The 24,401-nt window shown below is 47.3% G+C and overlaps 1 protein-coding gene across 2 annotated transcripts in view; it reads right to left on the bottom strand.

Moving 5' to 3' along the window:
- OCA2 (OCA2 melanosomal transmembrane protein) overlaps positions 1-24,185 on the bottom strand; it is a 287,533-nt gene extending 263,348 nt beyond the window's left edge. For both annotated transcript variants that reach the window (XM_084841774.1, XM_084841775.1), the window contains exon 1: positions 23,929-24,185. In XM_084841774.1, coding sequence (XP_084697900.1) covers positions 23,929-24,185 — 257 coding nt within the window. The remainder of the gene's footprint in view (positions 1-23,928) is intronic.
- Between the last annotated feature and the right edge of the window lie 216 nt (positions 24,186-24,401).

Genomic DNA, 24,401 nt, shown 5'->3' with positions numbered 1-24,401 from the left:
TTTACATAAGAATTGCCATGCTGGGTTATCAAGTTAAGCATTCAGCCTTTATCACTGGCAATCAGTGATCCCTAGCAAGCTCACAAATAGGGCATGATGGATTCCCTGGGTGGGAATCAGGGCTGATCCTACCATTAGGCAAAGTGAGGCAGCTGCCACAAGCAGAGGATGCTGGAAGGTAGCAGCAAGATGTTGGAGGAGAGAGTTGTGTGCCACCCAGCCTGCCCTGCACCCCTTAAGCTAGTCTGTTGCCTTTAGGTGAGGTGGAGGATGCTGTCATATAACTAGTATTGAAGAAAGATTTAATTTCCAGTCCAGTCTAATCAGCTTTTGTACATGGAATGGGAGGGGGCACCATCTTGTTCTTTGCCTCAGGGAGCAGAAAGTCTTGGACCAGCCCCAGTAGGAATGGTTAATGCCTCCAACCTGCGCATGGTGGCCCCAATTCAGATCAGGGGCCCACACACTTATACTAAAGTTAGGGTCAGCTACACAGCCCACATTTCATGTAGCATGTAGTTGAGCCCCCAGTTGCACATACTTAGGGTGCTTCCAGACCAGGCTTCTATTGCACAATCACTCTACCTTAATGGTGGAGGCCCGATTGGCACAGACATTGGTCTCGTTTCGGCCCCTAGTAAAAACATGGCTTTTTACCAAAGCCTTTGAGAGCTAAACACATTCCCTAGCACATTGTTTTAACTGTTTTATTGTTTTAGATTTTAACTGGTATTAGTTTGTTTAATAGTTTAATATGTTCTTAGGTGTTTAAATTATTTATTTTTTTACTATTTAAATTGATTTTATCTGTACACCACCCTGAGATCTTAATGATATAGGGTGGGATAGAAATGTTTAAATAAATAAATGTGAATTTACTGGGGGGAGGGGAGTCCACACAATGTCATCTCTTACTCGTGACTCCCATGGGGCTTTCCCACTGCTTCTTTCATCTTTTTTCCAACCACAGAAAATCTGTTAAAGAGGAAAAAGATGGAATAGCTGCACAATGTCTTTTGACTGGCAGTGCTGGGCCCCCTCTGTCTGGAAGCACTCATTGGGCTTTTCTACATGATGCTTTTAACCTGCACCTTTACCGAGGCTTCTGCTTCCAGATTCTTTGTGGGATTAAAATCGGCTCCTTTACACGTGGGGTTTTTTTTGGAGGGGGGTCTTTCTCTGCCTTTCTATATGTTCCATTAGACAACAGCTAGGTGGTGCTGTGGTAGAGCAGAATTGTGTAATTACAGAGGGTTCTATAACTCCATTGAGAAAAAAAATACTAGAGCTTCCTCATTAGGAAAAAATGCAATAATGGTTGCAAAGCACAGTAGAGGCTCTAGGGGATGGCAACATCATGTAAAGGACCTGCAAACTACCATGAGCTAGGAAGCATGAGCACACAATAAAAGCCTGATGTAGAAAGGCTCTTAGGCTTCATTACAACAGGCCATGGGAAGTGGGCGGTTATGCTAAAGGTTTCACACTGAAAAGGCAGGTTTTGAAGGGGCATTTGAAGAACTTAAAGATGACAGCATGCATATGCTAAACCTCAAGTTCTCCTTTTTAGTCAAAATATGAAAAGCCTCTGCACAGTGAAAAGGAAGTTTACAGGATGGAACAGCTGTCAGTCCTCTGCCCATCTGGAGAGGATTGAAATCTGGATGTGTTAGTCTCTTCCCACAACTGAACCAAGAGTTCCCTTACAGCCACATTTTAGACTATGGGGGAGAGAGAAAACTACTAGCTGGCTAACTAGTTGTTATTTATTAAATTTATTTATTTATTTATTATATTTATTTATTTATTATATTTATTTATTTATTTATTTATTTATTAAATTTATTTAGTTGTTTATTAAATTTATTAATCGCCCATCTGGCTGGTCACCCAGCCACTCTGGGAAAGGTACAGAGTGTATAATAGTACAGTTTAAAACAATAAAATTCTACAGTAAAAATATATTTCTGAAAATACCCTAACCCACCCCAAATGCCTGCTGAACAACCACGTTTTTAATGCGTAGCAGAAGCTTATTAAAGAGGGGGCATGGCGGAGTTCCCTAGGGAAGGAGTTCCACAGAGTGGGGGCTACCATAGAGAAGGCCCTCTCCCTCATCCCTACCAGTCTAGCTGTCCTGGCTGATGGAAAAGAGAGAAGGCCATCCAAGGCTGATCTTGTTGAGTGGCCTGTCTGGTGTTGCTGGAGGTGCTCCTTAAGATAGGCTGGGCCGGAACCATATAGGGTTTTAAAGGTCAAAACCAACACCTTGAATTTGGCCCAGAAAACAACTGATACCCAGTGCAACTCATTCAGCACTGGAGTGATGTGATCTCGCTGGCGGCTGCCTTTAATCAGGTGAGCCACCGCATTCTGTACCAGCTGCAGCTTCCGAACCGTCTTCAAGGGTAACCCCATGTAGAGCACATTACAGTAGTCTAAACGAGAGGAGACCAGGGCATGTACCACCAATGGGAGCAGATGGTCGGGAAGGAAGGGGTGCAGCCGCCGTATCAGATGGAGTTGCTACAGTGCTGTCCAGCTCACAGCTGACACCTGAGCCTCCATGGACAGCTGGGAGTCCAAAATGACCCCCAGGCTGCAGACCTGGTCTTTCAAGGGTAGCCGTTCCCCATTCAACACCAGGTCAACATCCCCTAGCCTCCTCATGTCTCCCACCAAAAGTACCTCAGTCTTATCGGGGTTCAGCTTCAGCTTATCACTCTCAGGATGGCACCAGGCCTTGCAATGATGGTATGTTCGCTACCAAAAAAATGAGTCCATATTGCACGTGTCATCAACTTCCCATGTGGATTTGCCTTCCAAGTCTTATCATGGACATCTGAACTGATAAAGCCTATATGTCTGATGAAGTAACTGAACTGTCAGAGAGGGTTGCTGGTGCTGGGTCTTAAATTGCTAAGGGAGGCAGGGAAGGCTCTATGCAGTGTGCCTCTTTGCCTGTCAAGCCAGCCCATACCAGGGCCCTGCAATACCCACAGACTGCTGTCAAAGGGCAATTGTTCAATTTTGCACAACTGCAAAAACAGTTTGCAAAAGGGTGCAGAGACAACCCTATTCAATACTCAAATCAATAAATGAACAAATAAACATAAGCTCCAAAAGGCCCAGCATATTACAGAACACAGACAGCCTTCCATTATCAGGAAAATCTATAAAAAGCAGATAAGCATACCTTCAATGACATTTAAATCATGTTATGGGCAGTATCCAATACTGCTGCTGCAACTCTGCTAGTTCCATTGCTCCTGCAGGACCTACTGGTAGTGCAGGAGGAACTGGCACTTCTTAAAGCCCTGAAAATGAGCAGAAACACTTGTTTCTGGAACTGGACAGGTCAACAGAGCTCCCTCCAGTAAGCTCCGCAGACCTGCCACGTTCGAGAAACAAGCATTTCTGCTCTTTCTGCTTGCTTCTGCAAATGCAAGCTTCCTATTGCACTACAAATACACCATAACTGATTACAATGAAAACACAAGTCACCAAAAAAGGGCTCTCTATCCAACATCCCCTTCATGGATCACTGCCTTGTTGTGGCGAAGGGGCTTGCGTAACTCAGTGAAGCCATAAGCTATGCCGTGCAGGGCCACCCAAGACGGACAGGTCATGGCAGAGAGTTCTGACAAAATGTGGTCCACTGGAGAAGGAAATGGCAACCCACTCCAGTATTCTTGCCAAGAAAACCCCATGGAACGTATCACAAGGCTAAAAGAGATGACACCGGAAGATGAGCCCCTCAGGTCGGAAGGTGTCCAATATGCTACTGGGGAAGAGCAGAGGGTATTTCCAAGTAGCGCCAGAAAGAGTGAAGCGGCTGGGCCAAAGCCGAAAGGACACTCAGCTGTGGATGTGTCTGGTGGTGAAAAGAAAATCCGATGCTGTAAAGAACAATATTGTTTAGGAACCTGGAATGTCAGATCAATGAATCAAGGTAAGCTGGAGGTGGTCAAACATGAGATGGCAAGATTGAACATCGACATCTTGGGAATCAGCGAACTAAAATGGACAGGCATGGGCGAATTTAATTCAGGTGACCATCATATCTACTATTGTGGGCAAGAATCCCTTAGAAGAAATGGAGTAGCACTCATAGTCAACAAAAGGGTGGGAAAAGCAGTACTGGGGTACAATCTTAAAAATGATAGAATGATCTCAGTACGAATCCAAGGCAAACCATTCAACATCACAGTAATTCAAGTCTATGCCCCAACCACTGAGGCCGAAGAAGCTGAGGTTGATCGGTTCTATGAAGACCTACAACACCTTCTAGAACTAACACCAAAAAAAGATGTCCTCTTCATCATAGGGGATTGGAATGCTAAAGTAGGAAGTCAAGAAATCACCAGGATAACAGGCAGGCATGGCCTTGGTGTACAAAATGAAGCAGGACAAAAGCTAATAGAGTTTTGCCAAGAGAACATGCTGATCATAGCAAACACTCTTTTCCAACAGCACAAGAGGCGACTCTACACATGGACGTCACCAGATGGTCAATATCGAAATCAGATTGATTATGTCCTTTGCAGCCAAAGATGGAGACGCTCCATACAGTCAGTAAAAACAAGACCTGGAGCTGACTGTGGCTCAGATCATGAGCTGCTTCTTCCAAATTTCGGCTTAAATTGAAGAACGTCGGGAAAACCACTAAACCGTTCAGGTATGACCTAAATCATATCCCTGATGAATATACAGCGGAGGTGAGGAATAGATTTCAGGGATTAGACCTGATAGACAGAGTGCCTGAGGAACTATGGACGGAGGTCCGTAACATTGTTCAGGAGGCAGCAACGAAATCCATCCCAAAGAAAAAGAAATGCAAGAAAGCCAAGTGGCTGTCTGATGAGGCTTTACAAGTAGCTCATGAAAGAAGGGAAGCGAAAAGCAAGGGAGAAAGGGGAAGATATACCCAACTGAATGCAGAGTTCCAGAGAATAGCAAGGAGAGACAAGAAGGCCTTCTGAAATAAACAATGCAAAGAAATCGAGGAAAACAACAGAATGGGAAAGACTAGAGATCTCTTCAAGAAAATCGGAGATCTCAAGGGAACGTTTTGTGCAAAGACGGGCATGATAAAGGACAAAGAAGGCAGGGACCTAACAGAAGCAGATGAGATTAAGAAGAGGTGGCAAGAATACACAGAAGAACTATACAGGAAAGATCTGAATGTCCCTGATAGCCATGATAGTGCGGTCACTGAACTTGAGCCGGACATCCTAGAGAGTGAAGTCAAGTGGGCCTTAGGAAGCATTAGTAACAACAAAGCTAGCGGAGATGACAGTATTCCAGCTGAGCTATTTAAAATCCTAAAAGATGATGCTGTTAAAGTGCTGCATTCAATATGTCAACAAATCTGGAACACTCAACAGTGGCTACAAGACTGGAAAAGGTCAGTTTACATTCCAATTCCAAAGAAGGGCAACGCCAAAGAGTGTTCAAACTACCGCACCATTGCGCTCATTTCACATGCCAGCAAGGTGATGCTCAAAATCCTACAAGCTAGGCTTCAGCAGTATGCGAACCGAGAACTACCGGAAGTACAAGCTGGGTTTCGAAGAGGCAGAGGAACTAGAGATCAAATCGCCAACATTCGCTGCATCATGGAGAAAGCAAGAGAATTCCAGAAAAACGTCTATTTCTGCTTCATTGACTACGCTAAAGCCTTTGATTGTGTGGATCACAACAAACTGTGGCAAATTCTGAAAGTGATGGGAGTACCAGACCACCTTACCTGTCTCCTGAGAAACCTGTACGAGGGTCAAGAAGCAACAGTAAGAACCAGACATGGAACAACCGATTGGTTCAAAATTGGGAAAGGAGTACGACAAGGCTGCATATTGTCACCCTGCTTATTTAACTTATATGCAGAGTACATCATGAGAAATGCCGGGTTGGATGAATCAGAGGTCAGAATTAAGATTGCTGGGAGAATTATCAACAACCTCCGATATGCAGACGATACCACCCTAATGGCAGAAAGCGAAGAGGATCTAAAGAGCCTCTTGTTGAGGGTGAAAGAGGAGAGTGCAAAAGCTGGTTTGAAACTCAACATTAAAAAAACGAAGATCATGGCATCTGGCCACATCACTTCCTGGCATATAGAAGGGGAAAAAATGGAAGCAGTGACAGATTTTACTTTCTTGGGCTCCAAGATCACCGCAGACGGTGACTGTAGCCATGAAATTAAAAGACGCTTGCTCCTTGGGAGGAAAGCTATGGCCAACCTAGACAGCATAGTAAGAAGCAGAGACATCACCTTGCCGACAAAGGTCCGTCTAATCAAAGCTATGGTTTTCCCAGTAGTAATGTATGGCTGTGAGAGCTGGACTATAAGGAAGGCTGAGCGCCGAAGAATTGATGCTTTCGAACTGTGGTGCTGGAGAAGACTCTTACGAGTCCCCTGGACTGCAAGGAGGTCAAATCAGTCAATCCTAAAGGAAATCAACCCTGAGTGCTCATTGGAAGGACAGATACTGAAGCTGAAGCTCCAATATGTTGGCCACCTAATGCGAAGAGAAAACTCCCTGGAAAAGACCCTGATGCTGGGAAAGACTGAAGGCAAAAGGAGAAGGGGACAGCAGAGGATGAGATGGCTAGATAGCATCACGGATGCAATGAATATGAACTTGAGCACGCTCCGGGAGAGAGCGGAGGACAGGAAGGCCTGGCGTGCTATGGTCCATGGGGTCACGAAGAGTCGGACACGACTGAACGACTGAACAACATCCAACATCATGTGAATGAGCATCTGATTATGCAGTGGGACTTCCCTTTCCTCTCCTCCTATCTATACCCCCCAGATGTACTCCAGAGGGGGCCCCAACCCTCTAGAGCAGATTTGGGGAGTGCACGGGAATTGCAGAGAATCTGTTCCACCAGCACTGTTTGTTCTGCTGGACAGACACCATTGGATACAACCCATACAATGGAGAGTTAAGCATAAACTGTTGATAGATGTAATGTCATATTGCCGGAAATGATAGAAAACCTGTGTTTTATAATGTCAGGGTCACAACTTACATAGTGCAATATTATATAACTTTCAGCAAATTTAACAAACAAATCGAGGTTCTGAGGGAATTCCAAATATATTCCTTCTTATTAAAGAAAACAACTGAATGGTTGAAATTGCTGTATAAAAACTATTATTGTTGTTGTTAGGGAGAACGTTTGGCCAGAAAACATACATATTCACACTTCCTTCATGTAAATTAAGCATGGTGAGTGTGTATCCACATGATAAATATTAATATGTACACAAAGGAGGAAAAAATACATGCAGGAAACAAGTAGACTCAGGCAAATTGATGAATGAAAATAATAGATACTTAATTTATCTTATATCTCCTCAGAATTCTTCCCAAATGACCTCCAAGCAAATAAATTGTTTTTGCAGAATGCCTTGAGATTGTTATGTTCTAACTCTCTTATTATGTTCCAGCTCTATTATAGAAAGTTGCATGAGCTTGGAGATTTAAAAATGGAATGTTGAAAACTGCAAATACACTAGCAAAAGTATACAGAATAAACAGGAGATCAAATAAGAGAGTGTTCAGCAAATGCTATTAAGCTCACAGCACTTTTCTAGATAAAAAGATAAAAGTCCACAATGCTACACACAAATATTAGATTGCTGACAAAACGATATTACAGGAAGATGGCATCCAGGTCAAATTCTGTTCAGTTGTCTCCCAAAACAGTGAAAGGCACTAAATAGTTCCCCACAGATGCTCATCGCCCTAAGTGATCGAAACCTGAATGAGGAAATATTTTTCTTACTGTCAAAAATGTAGTATTATGCATGAATTTTATGTCCCGAGGAGTCAACAGAATTTATGGAGTTTGTTCCCTTAATGTCAGCTTATGATGTACTTTGGTAATTCATGTATCCCTTTATCAGTACAATGGTGTTTTTCCTGTTCTTTGTGAGTATTTTGTTTAAATAAAAAGTCAATAAGAAAAAACAGATGTTGGAAAGTATAGCCAAAAAGAATTGTACACAGAGCAGCTATAAAAATAAATATATGTTCTGAAAGCTGTTGGGAGAATATGTCTCCCTAAGCATTTGGCTGCTCCAGCTTCCCACCTCTAAGCTTCTTTTCCACTCCTTACATTGCTGGAAGGTATTAAATAAATCTTTTATTGATTATTGAATCAGAGCGGGGAAACATATATCTGAAGAAACCAATGCTGTTTGCTCTTGGTTTTGCATCCATGGCAAGCAGGCTCAAGACATAATTCTAATCCCTTCTTGAAGCTATGCAAGCCAGTGGTTATATTGCCACCTCTGAGCTCGGGGGCAACTGCCTATCCAGTGCAAAGCAGGCAGAGCGTGCAGGAGATCTTCTCCTCTGTGCTACAGCCACCCTGCATTAGCAGCTAGACAGCTGATTTCGGGTGTCTAGCTGCAGCGCTTTGGAGCGGGGGAGGGCCAAATGGACAGCACATAGGAAGTGTCGTAACAATGTTTCCGGCATCCCCACCTCTCCCTGCCCCTGGGCATACCCCCTTTCCCCCCGCTCCATGCTGCTCTTACAAGCACGGAGCCTGGGACAAACCACACCTCCTAAAAGGGGGCAGGGAGGCAGCTTTCTGAGAACTGACCTTGGAGCATGAGCCCCAAGGTCAGTTCCCCCAAACCAAAAAATCCTATGGCCACCGAGCTGCTGTCTAGTAGCCATAGGATTGCGCCCTTAGTAAATTACGCATTGAGAGAAGATGTACTTTAGGAACATAGGAAACTGTCAGACTATTTGTTGATCTTGCCTGTTGTCTTACTCTGACTGACAGTGGCTCTCCACAGTCTAAGGTAGAGAGAGATATTTTTAACTAGAAATACCAGAAATCCCAGGAATTGCAACTGGGACTCTTGGCATACAGTCTGTGTGCTCTATCTATCCAACTCAGATACAGTCCCCTCTCATCCAGCCAGAACCAACTGCTAATCAATTCCATTGAATGATCCCATTTTACAGATGGGGGGGGGAATCTTCTCTATCTACTTCCTCTGCACTGTGCATAGGTTTTATAAAACATGCAGAAAAGAGCAACCAAAATGACCCAGGGGCTAATAATGCTGACAAGGTGTGCCCTTAGAAGTGATATCGGAGAAATCCGGAACAGGCTGAAATGAGTTCAAATTTCTTCTAATCCAGTCCCTGGATTCTGTGTTGGCCTGGTACCTCCAGGTCCAGAAGATTCCCTGAACGGGCAGCTGCTTTTTTTTAAGTCACAAAATTTAAGTTAACAAATTTGTAGTATAGTCCAGAAAGCTGGATGAAGAATGGTATATGACTGCAATTCACAGAATATTAAAATAAATACGCATGTAAAAAAAAAAAATATATATAGGGCTCTGTAAAAAAATATGACAAAAAATAGAAGCCTTTTTAAACAAATGGATTCTATACTATCCTCAATCTTTCTTTAGCTCCTGTATTAATTGTCTGCTGCAAGAAGTGAAATGACCCATTATTACACAGAGACCCCACCCTCACCCCTCATACTCCAGAAAAATAAGCTTATCTTCATGGTCCTATCAGCTTCTCTTGCTTATAAATTGTATATTATTTAATATGAGGCAAATGGTTACATGGTGAGTGGAAGCAAAGCACAGGCAGATCAATCAAAGCGATATTGGCTTCTTCTCCAGCAGCAGGGGAGGAGGGACTCGGGGGGGGGGGGCGGCTATAGGGAGGGAGTTCTCCAAACAGCCTTCAGTTGTGAGGCTTGGACAAGGCACTGCTGCTGCAGAGCGTGTGGAAGTTGTTTCTGTTGTTCTTTTTTCTGAGGAACTATTACAAAATATAAGCCGCCCCAAAGGGCACTCCGACTGCCTTGCCGTTTTTATATTAATGAGCAAGGCCTTAGCTTCCTCAGTCCCCCACCTCCTGCCCAAGACTGCACCTTCTGCAGCCATTATAAAGAGGAGCAGCCAACGAGAAGAAAAAAAGAGTCAGGGCAGGGGCCAGCAACTCAGAGTTGGGGCCTTGCTGGATGAGACAGCAAGGACTGTTTTGTAATTTTGACCCACAATGATGGCCTACAGGAAGGAACTGGTTGCCAGGAATTGTCCGATAGATTCTATGCAGTCACAGGTGGAGGCGCTTTTTTCTACTTACAGAAACACGTGACCCTAAGTACTGGGGCTTTCTGGACTCACTAGACAAAGCTCAGAAATTAAAGACCAGTAAACAAGAGGGACACACACAATAAATAATCAGAATATACTAAAATTATTCTTTTCACAGTCCCTGTTGGAGAAAACAAGATGGTAGAGGAGGCGCACAGAAAAGGCGACAAAAAATGGCGCCAAGGAAAAAAATACGTAAAAATCACTAAACATTTGCAATTTCTTACATAAATTCCATATGCCCATACCCAAACACAGAATTTGCATTCTTTAGTAAGGATTTATGTAATTTTCGAAGTGAAAAAAAGAAAGAAAAATTCCACGGGTTTGCGAACAATGGAGCAGAACACCACATACAATCCACAGAACTTTCACAGGATGGATGAAACTGTCAGAGTGGAAACTGAGCCCATAGAGCCCCAGAGCAGTTCTGATTCTGAGGAGCAACAGCAATCCATGGGAGAGGAGCCCGCTCATCCCTCACAGGCACAGCAGCTGGCAGAGATTCCTCCTGCCAGCATTCCTCGGATAGATAGTGAGCCTGGCAGTGAGAGAGCGCTGGAGGGGGGCTTGCTGGATGCTCAGCACAGACGCAGGGAGTGACGACAGATGGAGGGCGCGGAAAGGAGGCGTAGCGCTCGTTTGGTGCGCAAACAACGGTCGCGTCCCAAGGACCCAAGGGAAAGAGGGAGGATCTCTCCCTAACCCATAAGTTCAGGGTCTTCCTGTGATTCTCCTTCAAATGGGGACCAACTGCCTTACCTGGAGCTTAGGTTACTCAGCTATCTTTCCCCAGTGCTGTTCCTTGCTTTGGCGCTAGCAATTAGTATTCTGAAGGGTCATAAAGTAATAAAGGAATAAAGCCTTGGAAAGAATTCCTTGTCGCCTGTGTCCTGAGTTGGCTATTGGTGGGGACTGCAAGAGGCAGCTAGGGTGCTCCTGACAGCTTGGTCCCCATTCCTCTTTTTTTTCCCCTCTGCTCCTACTGCCTCTGGAGGCTGCCATGGACACGGTGGTGTAAGCTCTCGCGCAAGAGAACCAGGCTCTTTGTGATCAAGTGGCTCAACTGACGACTGCCGTTCAGAGTCTGCAAGCTGCGGTTCAACCCCCTCCACCTCTGGTTCCCCACCACCACAAGTGCCCGGTGGCTCTGCCAGAGAAGTTTTCTGGTGAGAAAGGACTTTTTCAGATTTTCCAGGCCCAGTTGGAGCTGTACATGTGCCTACAACCTGAGGATTTCCTGATGGAACAGGTTTGTGTGGGCTTCATCATTAACCTACTTTCAGGCGTGGCAGCTAAATGGGCTTCAAGACTTCTTCTGGCTAATGACCCCCTGCTCAGGGACTATCAAGGTTTCATGACAGTGATGGCCAGTTTTTTTGGTGACCCCCTGCACACGCAGATGGCTTCTCGGGAGATTTGCCACCTCAGGCAGGGCAAGGACTCAGTTTCCAGCTACACGACAACTTTTCGCTTGCTGATGCAGGATTTACAATGGAATGATGCCGCGCTGGTGGCTCAGTTTTTGGATGGTTTGAACGACGAGATCTTGGATGAGTTGGCATGCACGCCTAGCCCGCCTACTTTGGAGGACCTCATCCAGACCTGCCTCCAGATAGATAGTCAGCTGGAGGGGTGCCGGGGGCTGAGATTTCCCTCCTGCCCCTCCCCCACCCCCCCACCCCTGCAGTGGGGGCAAAGGAGACCCCGATGCGGCTCGGAGCTACCCGAGCCCCACTGCCACTGGAGGAACTAAAGCGGCGGCACGCAGAGCACCGATGCTTTCGGTGTGGAAAGCTGGGACATTTCGCCAAAACCTGCCACGCTAGACCTGCTGCCCCACTGCCTCCCCCTCCTCTCCTTCCTCCTCCTCCTCCTCCTCATCCCCAGGCCTGACTAGGCTGCCCCCCAAGCCTGTTGGGGGTCTCCAGTGTGGGGGTCGGTTCCCCACCAGGTGGGTGCCTTCTGCAACCCCCCCACACCCTCCCATCTGCTATTGCATGTTCACCTCAACTCCTCCCAGTGGGGTGGGGTGAAGGCCCTAGCTTTAGTGGACTCTGGGGCTACGACCAGTTTCATGGATGAAACATTCACTCACCTCCACAAGATTCCTACCCTGCCTCTTCCTGCCCCCTTGGCAGTGGAGACCATCGATGGGCATCCCCTTTCTTCGGGCACGGTGACCTGGATTACAGCTCCACTCACTCTGCGCACCCAGTCCCACATTGAGCAGATTCAGTTTCACTTGGCCAAGGTTCCCCAATACCCTATCATGCTGGGTGTTTCCTGGCTCTCTAAGCATAATCCTCAGATTTCTTGAGGGCTTCAGCAAGTGGAGTTTGCGTCTCCCTACTGCCGGGAGCATTGCCTCCCGACTGAGGTGCCAGTCCCAGTCCAGGCCTTAGCCCTTTCCTCCCCCTCTTTGTCTGCTTCTGGCAGTTCTTCAGCTACCATGATCCTCCCAGAGAAGTATGCGGCTTTTCAGGATGTTTTCTACAAGAAGGAGGCCGACCAGCTCCCCCCTCACCACCCTTTTGACTGTGCCATTAACCTCATTCCTGGGGCGACCATCCCCGCTGGCCGGCTGTATTCAATGTCAGAGCTGGAGCTTCGAGCTCTGTGGGAGTTTTTGGACACAAACCTCAGACATGGCTTCATTTGTCCCTCCTCCTCCCCCGCCTGTGCCCCTACCATGTTTGTGCGCAAGAAATCGGGTGAACTCCACCAAGTGTATGATTTCAGAGCTTTGAATTCGGTCTCGATCCCTGACAAGTACCCCCTCCCCCTCATACCAGAGATGCTGGAGCACCTGGGGCGAGCCAAGATTTTCACAAAGTTGGACCCGCGCGGCGCGTACAATCTGATTCGCATCCGGGAGGGGGATGAGTGGAAGACCTGTTTCGGCACCCGGTATGGAGTGTATGAATACCTAGTGATGCCGTTTGGGCTCGCCTGCGCCCCCCCCCCACGTTTTCACGTTTTATGAATGCCATCTCCAGGACTATTTGGACACTTTCCTCATTGTGTATCTCGATGATTTACTTATATTTTCTGAGGACTCCCATGCCCATCAGCACCATATCTCTGCCGTCCTCCAGCACCTCCGCAAGCACCATCTTTATACCAAGCTGGAGAAATGTGCATTTGACCTAATCTCTTTGGACTATCTTGGCTACATTATCTTAGCTGACGGTATCAGGATGGATTGTGCAAAGGTCCAGGCTGTCCTCTCCTGGCAGGCTCCATCCACCAAGAAGGAATTGCAACGTTTTCTAGGGTTTGCTAATTTTTACAGAAAGTTCCTGCCCAGCTTTGCTCGGCTGACATCTCCTCTCACGGTCCTCCTTAAGGACAGGAAATCTCCTTTTCATTGGACAGCATCTGCCCAACAGGCTTTCGAGGAACTTAAGAAGCTTTTTAGTTCTGAGCCGATCCTGGTACATCCTAGGGATGTCAGAGAATTCCGCCATGGATCTTGGTGAGGCCAAATGCCAGTGCATTCGGCCCCCCGAAATCTGTGGTGGAATGGCCTGCCACCCCCCCCCGCGGATCCCCCATGGGACAAGACTTAACTGGGGCGGATGTTCCGGGCGGCGGCGGCTCCAGCAGCGGCTGCAGTGGCTGCGGCAGCTGGTCTTCCGATCGGCTGCCGCCGCCTCCATTTGCAGTCTTGTCTTCCCCCACCCCCTAGATGTGATAGGCTATGTAAAGACTTACGTAGCCTATCACAGCTGGGTTTTTTTAAAAAGTGTATGCAAATAGCGGAGGCTACGGCCATCGCCATTTGCGTTCCTTATTTCTTGCCGTCTTATTCTACGTAAATATTTACGTAGACTATTACGGTGAAAATAAAGGGGAATGCAAATAGCGTAGCGGGCGCTACTTGCATCCCTTTTTGATTCGCCGTTTTAGCCTACGTTTACGTAGGTTAAAATGGTGAATCAAAAAGGGATGCGAATAGCGCCCGCTACGCTATTTGCGTTCCCCTTTATTTTCACCGTAATAGTCTACGTAAATATTTACGTAGACTAAGATGGCGAAAAATAAGGAATGCAAATGGTGGCAGCTGTAGCCGCCGCCATTTGCATATGCGGTTTTTTGTTTTGGGGGGGGTTACCCAGAGCCCTCCGCGGCCGGAAATCCAGCTGCGGACGGCTCTGGCCTGGGCCTGGCCGGCTCCTCCGTAGAGCCTCCTCAGAGCACAGCCGGCCATGGAGGATTCCGGGGGGAGGGACGGAACACCTCCCCCCCCACCATGAACATAATCTGCGGAAAGGTAAGTGACTTTCATACTTCCCTAGTACATCCCGACCCGAGGAAGCCTTTTGTAATGCAAACTGATGCCTCTGACTTTGTGGTGGGGGCAGTGCTTTTTCAGCCAGATCGGGCAGGCGGCGGGTTGCAACCCTGTGCCTACCACTCCAGGAAGCTGAACATGTCTGAGAGGAATTATACCATCTGGGAGAAGGAACTGTTGGCCATGAAGTCTGCTTTGGAGACCTGGCATCATCTTCTGGAGGGGGCACAGCACCCAGTCGAAGTTAGAAATGACCATTGCAACCTGGAACATCTTCAGACAGCCCATGCCTTAAACCAGCGGCAGATTAGGTGGTCGCTTTTTTCCCCCCGGTTCCACCTTAAGATTTGCCATGTGAAGGCCTCCAACAACCTGCAAGCAGATGCTCTTTCTCATAAGCCTGACCTCCAGCCAGGGGGTGAGGGAAATCCCCCCCTCTCTGATTCTTCCCCCCCAGAGCCTGGTGGCAGCTGCAGTGCCTCACTCTTGGGAGGAACTTATTCACTCTGAAGAGGCTCAGGATACTTTTGTCCGCACAAAAGTGGAGGAATTGGGGCTAGCCTCTGGCCTCCCCCACTCTAACCCCTTCTCTTTGCGAGGTGGCCTGCTTTACCATTCTGGCCGGGTCTATGTGCCTTCTAGACCCCTCCGCAAGAAGGTCCTCCATCAGTGCCACGACTCCCCCACCGCTGGGCATTTTGGCATTGCCAAGACCCTGCACAGAGTGACAAGGGATTTTTGGTGGCCTTGTGTGTGACGGGACGTCAAGACCTATGTCGCCTCCTGCCCAACCTGCCAGGAGGCAAAGGCCCCCTCAGGCAAGCCCACAGGCTTGTTTCACCCCCTGCCTACCCCCTCAGGACCTTGGAAACTGCTCTCCCTTGACTTCATCACTGACTTGGCTCGCTCACACGGTAAGACCACTATTCTGGCGGTGGTGGATTTGTTTTCTAAGATGGCCCATTTCATCCCCTGCTCTGGGTTGCCCACAGCCAAGGAGACGGTGGAGCTTTTTTTGATGCATGTTTTCCGGCTCCACGGATGGCCTGAGGGTCTCATTTCGGATAGGGGGACCCAATTCACTGCCCATTTCTGGAGGGAGCTACTTGGGCTTCTCCATGTGATGCTCCATCTTTCCTCTGCCCACCGTCCACAGACGGACAGTCAGACCGAGTGCACCAATGCGACTCTGGAGCAATATTTCTGCTGTTATGTCAATTACCAGCAAGATTACTGGTTTTCCTTGCTGCCTCTCGCAGAATTTGCTTATAACAATGCCTGCCATGCTTCCACCCGCCAAACTCCATTTTTTGCCACTTTTGGTTACCACCCCAAGGCTTTCCCATCCACCCTAGTTCCCTCTTCAGTGCCGGCGGCCCATGAGTTTTTAGAGGAGTTGCGAGCGGTACACCACCTCTTACGGGACTCCCTCAAGCAAGCCAAGACAGCCTACAAGGCCTCTGCAGACCGGCAGCGCCAGCAGGGTCCGTCTCTGCAACTGGGGGACTGGGTTTGGTTGTCCACTCAATACCTCCCCTCTCACTCACCCGCAAGGAAGCTCGTGCCTCACCGCACGGGGCCTTTCCAGATTACGGCCCAGGTTAACCCTGTTGCTTTTTGCCTGGCTCTCCCCCCCTCCATGAAGACCCATCCTGTTTTTCATTGGTCCTTGCTGTCCGCCCTGGTTTCTAGCGATCCTCATTGCTCGGCCTGCTCCCCCCCCCCCGCTGCCAGTGCTGGTGGAGGGGGAGGAGGAGTTTGAGGTCACGGAGATTCTGGACTCCCGCCTTTCTCGTGGCCGCCTGCAATATCTGGTGGACTGGAAGGGGTACGGGCCAGATGAGCGATCCTGGGAACCCGCTGAAAATGTGCATGCTCTGTTGCTGCTTAGGCGCTTCCACCAGCTGTACCCCCACAAACCCAGGGCCCCAGGGGAGGAGCACGAGAGGGGGCCTCATAGGAGCGGGGATGATGTCAGGGTGGAAACTGAGCCCATAGAGCCCCAGAGCAGTTCTGATTCTGAGGAAGAACAGCAATCTATGGGAGAGGAGCTTGCTTATCTCTCACAAGCACAGCAGCTGGCAGAGATTCCTCCTGCCAGCATTCCTGGGATAGATAGTGACCCTGGCAGGGAGAGAGCGCTGGAGCGGGGCTTGCTGGATGCTCGGCACAGATGCAGGGAGAGACGACAGATGGAGGGCGCGGAAAGGAGGCGTAGCGCTCGTTTGGCGCGCAAACAACGGTTGCGTCCCGTGGACCCAAGGGAAAGAGGGAGGATCTCTCCCTAACTCATAAGTTCAGGGTCTTCCCGTGATTCTCCTTCAAATGGGGACCAACTGCCTTACCTGGAGCTTAGGCTACTTAGCTATCTTTCCCCAGTGCTGTTCCTTGCTTTGGCGCTAACAACTAGTTTTCTGAAAGACTAATAAAGGAATAAAGCCTTGGAAAGAATTCCTCATCGTCTGTGTCCTGAGTTGGCTACTGGTGGGGACTGCAAGAGGCAGCTAGGGCGCTCCTGACAGAAACAACATTCAAACAACTCTAGCCCTTAGTTGCCTTTTCTGTAAACAAAAAAGCCCCACACTCTATATTTTTCCTTGTAAGAAAGGTGTGCCACCCTTTGATCATTTTGGATGCCCTTTTCTGCATCTTTTCCCATCTCTACAATACTCTTTATGAAATGGGGTGAAGTGTATGAAGTATTCCAAATACAACCACATCATAGACTTATACCCAGCCCCTCAGCAAAGTTCTTGAAGCAACCAAACATAGGGTTGGATCCATACTTAGTCATATGTAGACCTAGTCATACTTAGAATAGACCCATAAAAATCAATGGGACTTAGCTCAGTCATGATTCCTATGGGTCTACTCTAAGTATGATTAAGTCTGGATACAACCCAATATATTTAAAATACAATACCACTGACAAGTTACTAGAGAGGGGCAAAGCTATATACTTGTTTCCAACACCCCACCCCCCTCCTTCTGATGATCCAACTGTCACCCTGCTTTTGAATCTCAGGGCTACAGCAGGTCTCACAGAAGAAACCTAGTCATACATAGACCTAGCCTGAGTGCTATTTTTCTTGGTAGCAAGGTCAGGTACAAATCAAATAAATAAATACTCCATTGTAGAAATGGTTTCCAGAAGCTAGTCCATCACAGGGTGTTTTTTCACCTGGGCTGCTGCTGTTAGTGTCTTTCACAGCTCCTAGAAGCAAACAAAAACCACACTGGGAGAGCAAAGATATTTACAAGCCTCGCCTATGTCCTCAGATGTTTTAGCTGTGACTCTGATTCTCAGGTGTATATGAAGGCATTACAATACTGGTTATTTTATTTTCACTCCCATTTCTAATATGAAATTTGCTATTTCCCCCCCACACTATTGCCCCACACTGAGCTGATGTTTTCACATGACTATAAGATCTGTTTTCTAGTTTTATTTATCATTTATTTGATTTATACACCACAGTTACACCAATTTTTTTAAAAAAAATGGTGCTCAAGGTGGGTAACAGTAATAAAACCAAGATTAAAGTAAACTTAGTTAAAACTATCATAAAAGCAAATAGATAAATGGTCCTGGGGGTTGATGGACCTGGGGGATCTCAACTTCCATGCCGAGGCCGCTGTATCCGAGGCGGCTCAGGACTTCATGGCCGCCATGACAACCATGGGGCTGTCCCAACATGTCATCGGCCCAATGCATATAAAAGGACACACGCTTGATCTGGTTTTCTCGGCTGGGCAGGAGGATGGTGATCTGAAAGTGGAGGAATTAACATCTGTCCCTTTGTCATGGTCAGATCACTTCCTGCTGAGGTTTAGACTCCTGGCAGCCTTCTCCCTCTGCAAGGGTGGGGGACCTATTAAAATGGTCTGCCCCCGGAGATTAATGGATTCTGATAGATTCCAAAGGGCTCTGGGGGATTTTCCTGCTGGTATGGCTGGTGCTCCTGTTGAAGCCCAGGTCGCTCTGTGGAATGCAGAAATGACTCGGGCTGTTGACACGATCGCGCCCAAGCGCCCTCTCCCTCTGAGCAGAGCCCAGCCAGCTCCTTGGTATACACCTGAGCTGAGGGCAATGAAGCAAGAGGGGAGACAGCTAGAACGCAGGTGGAGGAAAACTCGAGCTGAGTCTGGCCGAACACAGGTAAGAGCCCACTATCAAGCCTACTCTGTGGCGGTGAGGGTGGAAAAGAGACAGTTCTTTTCCACCAGCATTGCATCTTCTCAGTGTCATCCAGTGGACATTTTCCAAGTGGTTTGCGGCCTGTTACATTCTGGGCCAGGGAGAGAGACGGTGGAACCCTCGGTGGCATGCTGTGACGAGTTTGCACAGCACTTTGAAGATAAAGTTGCTCAGATTTGTCATGAATTGGACACCATGATTAATGCAGTTCCATTGGTAGAGGTGGTCAGAGCACCATCTGGTCCAGTTTTATTGGATGAGTTTCAGTTACTGAGGCCTGAGGATGCGGACAAGGTGCTTGGCCAAGTCCGATCAGCCACTTGTGTGCTTGACCCTTGCCCTTCATGGCTTATTAAATCAAACAAGGAGGGGATGTCTGGCTGGGTCCAGGAGGTTGTACATTCCTCCTTGAGAGAGGGAGTGGTGCCTGCCGCTTTAAAAGAGGTGGTAATTAGACCACTCCTGAAAAAGCCTAACCTGGACCCAGGGGATGTTAACAATTATAGGCCAGTGGCCAACATCCCCTTCCTGGGCAAGGTGCTTGAGCGGGTGGTTGTAGGACAGCTCCAGGCACTGTTGAATGAAATGGATTATCTAGATCCATTTCAATCGGGCTTCAGGCCTGGTTTTGGAACGGAAACTGCCTTGGTCGCCCTGTGGGATGACCTCTGCCAGGAGAGGGACAGGGGGAGTGTGACCCTGTTGATTCTTCTGGACCTCTCAGTGGCTTTCGATACCATCGACCATGGTATCCTTCTGGATAGGTTGTCTGGGTTGGGAGTTGGAGGCACTGCACTACAGTGGTTCCGCTCCTACTTGGATGGCCGATTCCAGAAAGCGGTGCTGGGGGATTATTGCTCTGTGCCATGGCAATTGTGCCATGGGGTTCCATAGGGCTCTATTTTATCCCCTATGCTGTTTAACATCTACATGAAACTGCTGGGGGAGGTTATCCGGAGGTTTGGGCTGAAGTGCCATCAATTTGCGGATGATACCCAGCTCTACCTCTCTTTTTCATCAAAACCAGGTGAGGCAGTGGCTGTTCTGAATCAATGCCTGGGCACGGTAATGGACTGGATGAGGGCCAATAAACTGAAACTCAATCCAGACAAGACGGAGGTACTGTTAGTGGGTGATTCGTCTGCCCGGCTAGGTGATATTCAACCTGTTCTGGAGGGGGTTACACTCCCCCTAAAGGATCACGTTTGTAGTTTGGGGGTGCTCTTGGATCCAGAACTGTCACTTGAGGCACAGGTGAACTCAGTGGCATGGAGCACTTTTTATCAGCTTAGGCTGGTATACCAACTACGCCCTTATCTGAACAGAGATAGCCTAGCTACAGTTATCCATGCTCTGATAACTTCTCGTCTGGATTACTGCAATGCGTTATACGCGGGGCCGCCTTTGAAAATGGTCCAGAAACTTCAGCTGGTCCAAAACATGGCAGCAAGATTGTTAACAGGAACTGGCCTGCAAGCTCATATTACGCCAGTGCTTTTTCAGCTGCACTGGCTGCCAGTCCATTTCCGGACCCGATTCAAAGTGCTGGTGTTAACACTCAAAACCCTTAAGGGCTTGGGGCCAGGTTACCTGAAGAATCGCCTCCTCCCATATGTGCCTGCCCGGACCTTAAGATCATCGTCAGTGGCCCTTCTCCGTGAGCCCCTGCCAAAGGAAGTGAGGCGGGTGGCTACTAGGAGGAGGGCTTTTTCTGCTGTGGCACTCCGGCTCTGGAATGAGCTCCCTAGTGAGGTTCGCCTGGCACCTACATTGTATTCCTTTCGGCACCAGGTGAAGACCTTTTTATTTTCCCAGGCATTTTAGCATTTCAGCTTTCTAAACTTTTATCTTTGCTGTTTTAAACTCCTGCACTGCTGCTAGGTTGTATTGTGGTTTTAATGTTCTATATATTTTAAGTTGTTTTATTGTGTGTTGTTTGGTTTTAATTTTTGTGAACCGCCCAGAGAGCTTCGGCTACTGGGCAGTATAGAAATGAAATAAATAAATAAGATAAATAAGATAAAAAGCACAATTAAAAACACAATAAAACAAAACCCAGTAAAACCTGCTTCAGCAACAATTAGCTTATATGCCAAAGGTTAATCAATAGCAGTTCATAACCCATCCATGTATTTGTGAAGTTATGTTATTTTTAAACCATTGAGCATTACTTTACACTTACTAACACTGAACACCATTTGCCATGGTGTTGCCTATTCACCCAGGCCCCATCTACATAGGGCTTTTACTCCAGTTCTACTCCACCACCAAATCGACAGTGTCAGATGATGCATGCTGCTCTCCACAGCTAGCCCAGCATATCTTGTCCTAAATCCAGTTTTTTTTCAAATTCATTTTGTGTGGGATTTTCCTGTCACAGCAGCTTCAGTGCAGTTCGGGAGTCCATGTGACCTCAGCTGGCTTCTGTGTGGGCTGGTGAAAGCAGCACTGATTGGCAGAAGGGAAAGTGTCATGGGGCAGGGGCGTGGGGAGAGCAGAGGGGTAAACATGTCTACCCAGAAGTAACTTATTGCCTTCAGTTCCACTTTGCCAGCCCTGCTGTTTTAAAACTGGCTCAATCTCTGCCTCTCACTTTAAATAGTCATTGGGCTGGAGAGTGGGGGGCGGGGGGTAAGCCAGACCTGCTGTTTTGAAGCTGTGCAGCTACGAAAGAGCACAGCTGAGAAGCGATGGATGCCTATTGATTCAAAGCTGCGCGCAGCTAAGAAAGGGTAATGCCAAGGAGAATGATTTTCATGAACATGTACTCAGAAGCACTTCATTGACCCCATGTTTGTTGGGGGGAGGGGGAAGCCTGTGGATTGGGCAGCCAATATACACCAAAGACAACATGCTAGTAACTCTCCTTCCTCGCTGGCTCCGCACTCTCTGCTCTCAGCTCGTCTTGCACTCCTCATTCTGCTCAGTCTCCAGGTGACGGCAGCTGCCTGCTTGCCTGCCCACTGTCACATTCTCTTGGCCCCCACCTTCCTCATGCACACACACAAGAAGAGAGGCTTCAGGCTCATGCCTTTAATTCACTATCAATAGGTTCATTACAGATGCAAATCCTTGAAGACCCTCAGGCTACAAAGGAATAACAACAGGGGATCCAAATGGGAGCTACGATGTTGCCAGCACTTTGAACAAGGACTTGCTGGCTAGAATAACTTATTCCAGTGAAGCTCCCCTACATCGACCCTCACACATTGTCAGCCAGGTTGACCGTCTGAGCTCTGTCTCTAACTTTTCCCACTTTGCTCTGCGTTGCAGTCTAGCATCCATCAGGTCACACCCCACACTCTCCTCCTCCTCCTCCTTCTCCTTCTCCTTCTCCTCCTCCTGGGTTCTCATGGAGGAGGGATGGGGGGGGGCTTCAGGCCCAACCAACTGGGTGTTCGCATCCTGAGAAGCACGCCTATCCATATCTGAACTCGCTCAGAAAGATGCCCCCGCCCCCAGTCCTGGCTGTTCCCCTTCTGAATCTGAACTGCTGACTATCTCCATATGCTCAGAATCAATCCTGACACTTGCCTCATAAATCCGTGTGTGTGTGTGAGGTATGTCATGTGCGTCTACTCATAGCCTCCTCTTATTGGTTGCCCCACACCTACGCAATTGCTGACATTTGTTTCTACTTGTGGCAGGACTCGCCCACCGTACCCCAACTAATGCAGCTTCAGTTCCTGTATACACCACAAAAGTGGAGGGATACAGCACTGCATGTACTGTGGAAAGAGCTAATTTGATTGTGTAAAAATGTGGATTTTGCCCAAGTTGCTTCACAAAGCATTTCCATTTAGATTGGCCCCCAGTCTGGAAAGCTCTGTTTGGAGGTCTTCGCAGTCTACTTGGGTTTTCATTGTTGTGACTAATTTGGCATCATTCATAAACATGGCTACCTCACTGCTCACCCCTGACTCAAGATCATTTCTTTTATTTTTTATAAAAGCATGTTTATATCATGTTTATATCACAAGGGCCCCCAATATGGTTTACATAAAAGAACAAAATCAAGCCAGACATCATCAAATAATGAACATTAAAATTAAAACCCAATCAATCAATCAATTTGACACCATATGCTTAGGATTTATTCCAGACTTGCCCTTGTGAAGCAAACAGGAGGCTTTGAGCTATGATATCCTTTGAAGTAATGCAAACTGTCCTGATTTGCTAAGGATAGAAAGAGGAAAGAACAGTCAGCACCACACCACCTCAGTGTAACCTGGAACTCATAAAACAGATAAGACCGGGTGCTCTTACACATGCTCCTCACCCCGAGTAATTGAACCCTGAATGAGTGAATATAGTTCTTATTGTCATAACTCTAGTGTTATGCATCATTTTTATGTCTGAAGCAGTCAGCCATAATTATGGACTTTGTTCCCTGAACATAGACTGAGGATGTAGTTCAGCAATTTGTGTATCATTTTATTAGCACCAAGGCATTTTTCTTGTGTTCTGGGGACATTTTGTTTAAATAAAAATCAATACAGAAAACAAGATGTTGGGAAATATAACCAAAAAAATGTATGCAGAGCTGCTATAAAAAGATATATGTATTCTGAAACCTGAAGAGAACATGCCCCTTCCCACTAACTGGCTATTGTCAGGAGCGCCCTAGTGGCCTCTTTCAGTAGACTCCAATAGCCAACTCAAGACACAGACAAAAGGATTCTTTTCAAAGCTTTAATCCTTTTACAACTTAATAACTCTTTCAGATGCTAATCACCAGCGACTAAGCAAGGAACAGCAGAGTGGCCTATGTGCCAAGTAGGCAGTTGATCCCCATTTGAAGGAGAGTCACTTGAAGACCCTGAACTTATGGGCTAAGGAGAGATCCTCCCTCTTTCCCTTGGGTCCACGGGAGGCGGCCGTTGCTTCCGTGCCAAATGGGCGCTACTCCTCCTTTCCATGCCCTCCATCGCTCGTCGCTCCCTGCGTCTGCATCGAGCATCTAACAAGCCCCCCTCCCACACTCTCTCACTGCTAGGATCACTATCTATCTCAGGAATGCTGGCAGGAGGACTCTGCCAGCTGCTGTGCCTGTGAAGGATGAGGTGGCTCCTCTCCCATGGATTGCTGATCCTCCTCAGAATCAGAACTGCTCTGGGGCTCTATCGGCTCAGTCTCCACCCTGACATCTATTGTAACTTCCAACCTAAGCTTCTCATTATATTACAGAAAGATATTAAATAAAGCATTTATTGATTATTCAGCCATAGAATAAAACAATATGTATCAGAAGAAGCAGATTCTGCTTACTCTTGTTTTTCTTACCTTCCTTGCATGGCGAGGGGGCTGAAATCTTTCCCCAGTGTAATACAACAGTCTGGTCCACCATTTAGATAGGGTTTTTGTGATTCTCCCTGGACAGCCATCACCTCCTTCAACAGCTTCAGCTCACTGAAATTGCTGGAAATTGGTTCCGCTGCTACATCTCCAAGCAAATCCACATGGTGTGGTACAGGGGCCTGTGTCAACTCCATATCTACTTTTCTAGAGATGGCACCATCATCTTTGTTGTCCAAGTACATACCTGATGAGTTCTGTTTTCCTGCCTGAAAAGGGATGCAGGTAAAAGAAAAAGGAGTCAGTTAAGTACTGTGGCCTATCAAAAGTATGGAAATCTAGAGTGTTGTATCTGCATGAGGTTGTGCAGCTACTTAAAATGATCATCAAACTCATTAAACTCTACTCTCTTCCTGGAGCCAAGTGCAGAGTAATTTTGAAGTTGGTGTCTTCTGGTAGGA

The sequence above is a fragment of the Heloderma suspectum genome, chromosome 3 (assembly GCF_057233095.1).
Source record: "Heloderma suspectum isolate Gila_16-S chromosome 3, 16-S_ref, whole genome shotgun sequence".
Classification (NCBI taxonomy): domain Eukaryota; kingdom Metazoa; phylum Chordata; class Lepidosauria; order Squamata; family Helodermatidae; genus Heloderma; species Heloderma suspectum.
The sequence above is the reverse complement of the archived record's forward strand: the minus strand, read 5'-3'. Positions and strand labels throughout refer to the sequence as shown.